This window comes from Echinops telfairi, unplaced genomic scaffold (assembly GCF_000313985.2).
Source record: "Echinops telfairi isolate 266 unplaced genomic scaffold, ASM31398v2 ScPeMD7_3533;HRSCAF=4204_0, whole genome shotgun sequence".
NCBI classification, from domain to species: Eukaryota; Metazoa; Chordata; class Mammalia; order Afrosoricida; family Tenrecidae; genus Echinops; species Echinops telfairi.
The window spans coordinates 77,204,378-77,210,931 of NW_022107431.1; the positions used below are offsets into that span (position 1 = coordinate 77,204,378).

At 35.6% G+C, this 6,554-nt stretch overlaps 1 protein-coding gene across 6 annotated transcripts in view; it reads right to left on the minus strand.

Moving 5' to 3' along the window:
• Positions 1–68: 68 nt before the first annotated feature.
• CCNC (cyclin C) overlaps positions 69–6,554 on the minus strand; it is a 29,189-nt gene continuing 22,703 nt past the window's right edge. For 4 of the 6 annotated variants that reach the window (XM_004710899.4, XM_045294433.1, XM_045294431.1 and 1 more), the window contains 2 exons: positions 5,509–5,627; positions 69–2,691 (listed from right to left, as the gene is read on the minus strand). In XM_004710899.4, the coding sequence (XP_004710956.1) occupies positions 2,637–2,691; positions 5,509–5,627 (174 nt within the window). In that variant the 3' untranslated portion in view covers positions 69–2,636. Of the gene's footprint in view, positions 2,692–3,221; positions 3,317–5,508; positions 5,628–6,554 lie in introns of all 6 variants that reach the window. The other 2 variants (XM_045294432.1, XM_045294430.1) reach the window with 1 other exon arrangement.

A 6,554-nucleotide genomic window follows, 5' to 3' on the forward strand; every position in this document is an offset into this window, starting at 1 on the left:
CAGTTTCAACTATTTTTACATTTTAGAAAGCAAAAAAAAAAAAAAAAATCACACAAAATCAGGTGAAATTCATTTTAATGTTTTATTTAATCCCAGGTATCCAAAATATTATCATTTAAAACAGGTCATCAATATAAACATATTGAGATATTTTACATTGTTTTGTACTGTTTGAAGTCCAACGTGTATTTGTACATCTACAGCACATCTCAATTCTGACTATTCATGTTTCAAGTGTTCAATACAGCCACATGGCTCACATACCGGGCCGTGCAACCTTCTTGTAATATTTGATTTTTAAAACTGATACATATCATCATAGGCTGCAAAATCACAGAAAGAAACAACCAGACATTCTATGCTTCCTCATCAAGGACTACGCCACGATTTCATACAGTAGGTCTGCCCCCCCAAATTAAAAAAAATCTAATCTGATCAAGCCTCTAGATTCAATGGCCAATTTACAGAAAATACAGGAAAGGAACATGTCAAAGAACACCTCAAGAAGGCAATCAGCAAAATCCAAATCATGGGAAGCTCTTCATTGATAAGTAAATCAATTTCTTCCAAAAAGAAATTACAAGGGGAATGTAAAAAATGATGAGAAAAGTCCATGCATTAAAAAGATTTAAAGGACACAGCAATGAACTGCATTGTGTGGCTCTTGTTTAGACTGAGTGAAATTAACACATTTTAATGCTATTTATGAAATAATTGTTAACATTAGCTATTAAGAAATTGTTTTCTTTTTAGTAATTTTTATAGATCCAATAAAGTTCTTTAGAGTTTATTAGTTTATTTAGTTTGGGGTAAAACAATGAAATACTGAAGGATGGAATGATGTCTAGGATTTGCTTGAAAACAGTATACCAGTAAGGAAAGCTGGCAGTGGGCTAGATGGAGACTGACAATGGACTGCTGATGTGGACACTCTGCTCTATTGTAGCTATTCTTTTACAAATTTAAATTTTTCCACAATAAGAAGTTGGGGGGAAATCTACCAGGCATATGTACTAATTTTAAAAGTACCAAAAATGTTACAAGAACATAGGTAGACTGAAAGGCAAAATAAGCATCAAGTCAGCGCATGTTAACTTTACCCTTCTAACTCAGGCCCAGCCCAATTCCTTCAGACCCGAGGAGAGTCCCTCATCTTTCATATCCTGCTTAACTCCCCTTACTGCCATGAATCGATCCTGCTGTGTGGCCCGTAGTGGCTAGAGCAAAGGGTCTGTCTCCAAGGCTGTCATCTTTAGAGAAGCACACTACCACAGCTGACCCTGGCGAATGGCAGGTGGGCTTGAAATGCTGAATGTGCGGTTAGTAGGGAGTGTGTAACCATTGCATCACCGGGACTCTTTGACAAACGAGTATCATCTAAAGGAAGGGCTCTCAGGAAAAACTAAGGCAGATCCCAAAAGGTAATTCAAGACACTAGTCAACAGAGCTGGAGAACTCACTTTTATTCTTGCAGTCTTATACTAGGAATTCAACATTTAATAATCCGTTTTCCACAATTAACCCTTAAATTGTACATTGACATCCTTTAACTCCTTATCTTATTTACCACTCTCCTTCAAGTCTGAAGACAATTATTAATTCATTAAGTTCCACAGACAGCACAGCCCCACTAAGATGACATTGAGCCTGAACTCCTACACTCACACCAGAATTTAGAATAGCTCGTACCAAACTGGCCTGAAACCTGATTGTGTTCTTGGCTCAGGATGTCTGTAGTAAATCTGTGACATCACACTAAAACAAAAACATAAAGTAAGGGATGTATGTATTATAAAATTTGTTCACAGTACAGTAAAAATTAACACAGAAAGTTTACCAAATTTTAACCATATTACGGTGTTTTAGCCAATTAAAAAATTTTAAATGCCTGATTAACTGTGACTCGATTGCAAATAACTTCATGTAGGATCTTTTTTTTCTTTTAAAGTTTGCCCAGCATTTCAAAATGTTTACAGAATTAATATAACTTTTAAAACATCAAAATATGTTTGCTATACATATTGCACTTTCCTGCTAGACTGGGCTAGAATCTTCCCTGGCAAGACACCAAAACTACTGAATAAAATATACTTTTAAATCAATAGGTACTTGATTATTTTCCCTGAAATCATCAACATCATTATCAAAATCTTCCAGGATTTTGTAAGATTTGATTCCTTAAATACAGCTTTAAAGTTAAGTTAAAGAGGGAAAAAAGCCCTCAGATGTTTGACTTTTATTGTCCTTGTTCTGGTCCTTCAGTGACCAAAGAGAATTTAAAACAAATTATGTTCATGTTTCCTGACAATAAAAAGCTACAAATCCAAATTTTAGAATTACATTATTCAACTTAAAAAATTATACTAATCAAAGAGCTATAAATCTTGATATGTCTATGTCTGTCTATCTGCAGGTTCCTTAGAACCTTTCAAAACTTTTATAATTAAGAGGTTTTAATCAACGATGCAGTAAAATCAAACCAGGTAAGGAAAATTATTTTGCAAAAATAAAATCACTTCCCAAAGTGCTTGACAGAAACCAACTATTCATTTTCATTTGTGTCCCATTGAAGACTTATTGAAATCTGTCCAATGGTTTATTTCCAAGTGGTCCACTATGAAAATCTTCGGAATGTTTTAAGACTGGCTGTAGCTAGAGTTCTGACTTCCATTTGGACCCTGCTCTCCTTCACTGTTAAAGTGGGGGAAGAAAGAAATTTTGTACCAATTAAAAGATTCATTTTCAGCAGCCTGATTAAACACATTAATTAAAAAAATAGTCTACAACAATTCTATAAAATACATTGCTGAATGTCACACAGAGAGGTGGAAAAATTCAAACCCAGAAAAGCACCATTGGTTTTATGCTTTTATTTTTATGGAACTGTGTGTGCTCACACATAACAAGTATTCTGTAAGTTAGCATCCATGTACACACACAAAATTTACATTAGGGTTTGGGTCTTGTCATTACAGGTACCACTCAACACAGGGAGAACTTTTTCTGAAGAAACTTCTATAAAACTAAATCCTACATGTAAAATCCTATTCCTTTTAAATGACGATGAAAATCAGAAAGTGTTCTTCCAAACACATTACCGTCCAGAGGTATAATAAAATCACGTAAATACAGCAAACCTTTTTAAGTCAGAAGGAAATAGTCCATGAATTTCTTGGAAAATGCTTAATATTTAAAACAAAAATAACTAAAAAGGAAAATACCAGGAACTGTGGCAATAGGATTATTGCTTTATCCTGTCCATCATCATCTTGCAGTTTCAGGCCCTGCCACTAGAGGAGAATCACTCAAGGAATTTCTGCAAAAAAATGCATCCAAAGGTAGCTGTTTGAGTAACTCCTTTAAAACAGCTCCTTGCATAACTTCATCTTTCCCAAGGGTCACATAAACTTCACCAGTAACAATGTATAAATCTATTTTAATTATATAATATATGGTTTTTCTTGATTAAGATGGGTAGCATTTCTTTACTTCCCTTCCACAGCCTGACCTTCCCCCTCCTCGAGTTTTTCTCTTATGTAAAGGCCTTTATTGTGCACTTTGACAACTGAGCCCTAAGGGCCTTTATGATGTTAGGTTTGTTTTGTTTTTAACAACTTAGACACGTGTCTGAATTTGTTTAACAATTTGGGAAAACCAGCACTGGCAGTTTTAGATAGGCAAGTTGGTAACCCACAGGTTAGGTACTGGGCTGCTAACCATAAGGTCAGTGCGTCAAACCCACCAACGCTCCAGGGGATTTTGAAAGATGAGGCTTGAAGCTCCCATTAGGATTTACAGCCTTGGAAACCAACAGGGGCAGTCCTACTCTGCTGCATGGGGTCGTCATCCTTACACCATAGTCCGCAGATAGCATGTAGTGCAAGCAACATCAAGGCAGACGTATTTTCGAGGAAATATAGCAGATCCTTGACATTTCTGAGGGATGCTTGAGGAGATCCTTATAAATCTAGGTACTTTATATTTACAAACAGCTCATCTCATTTTCTATTAAATGCAGTAGAGTATAACTGTAATTCTTGCTGATGCTTTTAGCCCTTAATGATCCAAGAGACTTTGAATTAGTCATTTATAATTATATTCAATTAAATCTGGCCACTAAAATAGCAATAGTATATTATTTTATTACTATTGTTTAACTTGATTTTACCTGGATTCTAAAATGGAGGAAATGTTACTAAAAACTGTGAACGATGATCATGTTGAAGCTGTGCAGTACATGCAGTCAATGCATGACCATTAGGAAATGTGCTCCACAGCAGGCCAAGGGCAGATTATAGCAAGTAAGCTGTAAGTGTTTGGTAAAAGAAATTGGTAAGCCAGGTGGTAGAAAATCTGATGGAGAAAACAAATCTCTCTCAAAAGACCCTAAAAAAACTTTCTAATTTGTGAAGATTTCATTTAGCTGTTTTATTTTCTAATCTTCAACTTTTTATTAAACCAATTCCTAAAGGCCTTTTTCAGTGCTCAGTCATACCCTAGACCATACTATGAATTATATCCCAAATCATTTTCAGTTATTACATCCATGACATCTTTACCATCACTTGAGCATGTAAAATGTGAAACTTTTTTTCTCACTTCAAATATATATGTATGGAATTCCCTTGATATCATTCATTGTATCCTTCTAGGAACTTACTTCTTTGGGGGGCAACACTGCAATGCCAGCACTGGCCAAAATCCAAGTCAAGATCCTTATCCGTTGGATTTATGTTAGTGGATGAGGGACACATGATAATATCAATATCTATCATAAAATAAACACCATGCGTTTGCACCTTGATTTTTCTAAGTGTTTAGTATTTTCTCCTACCCACAAAACCATTCTTCTTCAATGAGCTTCTTCAGTTATAGAATTTTCTTCTTCCTAGCAGTGTGGATAGATGACCCTATCCTATTTCAAAGCATGTATGCTAAAACATAACTTTTCTAATTCTTGAACTAATTTTTCAGGGATGGATTCATTCACTGGTTTTTGCAAATTGTTAATTTATGAAAATGCTTGTACAAGTTCTTGGTTTTTTTTGACAGACATCATACAAAGTTCCAGGTCAGCTCAGTCAACTAAGAACACTGGCACTAAATTTCGGATAAGAGTCTACAGTCCACAGTGGGGAAAGACTGTATAGAGACAAACTGACATGGAACTACTTCATAACCCTTTTCCCTGGAATACCAAATACATGTCCTGATATGAGTCTGTTTTAATGTCTATACACTATGTAGCCATATGTTGAGGGATACCTGTAATAGGCCTGCCATTTTATTAAGAAAATTTGCTAAATAGATGGCAATATCAGTATATAGATCTAAGAGATATTCTCAATTTGTGTCATAAATTAATAAGCAACGAAAGCAACCACGCACCATGAAGTTTTAAAACAAAAAAAATTTTAAATGATATATAACATTATCTAAGGAAAAAATATGATAATGTACTATGAAATATGTAATTAAAATAATTCAAAAATGAAAGCAAAAAAGTACCTGTTTGGAGGTGGTTTTGGTTTGGGCATCTTACTAAGAATAGTTGCCATCTCTTTTCTCTCATCAAAATTCTTCCACTGTTCATAGAGTTTTAAAATGACCCTGATTATTTCCAAAATCTAGATGAAAATATTTGAAAGGTTTTCAGTGTGGCAGTTAACAATCAATATTTAAGTATACCTAAGGATAAGGTGACCAGATTTTAACATTGGTAAAGTGGGACAAAAGCAGGACACCACTGATAAAACTCATATCCTGGCGAAATAGCCACATGGCAGCCGAAAACCGTATACCCTAGTTTGTCGTGCATTCTTTTCAAAAATGGGGACTTTTTAAAAACGCCACAGGACGCGGGAAAAATTGTTAAAAATTGGGACTGTCCCGCCAAAAGCGGGACGTCTGGTCACCTAACCTAAAGAACACATATCAATAGTAGGTAATTGTCAGAAAGCAGTGAAAATATGGAGTCTGATCTTAACGTACTGAAGGTGGATTAGATAATCCTAAGGAATCTACTATTTTAGCTTTTCTGCTGGCCTCTCAACTGTTAACATTTCTTACCTTCTCCATCCTCATCTATCTCTTCCGTTAGTATCCTTTGATCTACTGACATTAAAAAAATTTACTGTATCTCAGAAACCATTTGACCACATTACAATACCAATCAAACTAGGCCTTGCAGAGTATACCAGTATAGAGCACACATCTCTAAGCCCAAGTTTCAAATAACTTTGGGAAGGAATGCATACAAGGCCTTGTTGTTATCAACTATTCTACATCAGCTAAAGTCCTCAGAATGGGGAGCTAGAGATCAGACTTCCTTCTCATTATCTAAATAGAGATAATGTTGGTTAGTACTTGTTACTACAATTCTAGCAGAAAAGGTAGAATAAAGGGGGTCAAAAACCACTTTACCTGGGGGGCCGGCCCCAATCCCAAATACTAAGTGGACATCTGGCCCTCCCCTCAGAAGAACTTATTTCAAAAGATGGCATGGAATCTGCAGCTCCGGGAGAGAGACATGGGTGCAGAAGAAGGGGGAGGAG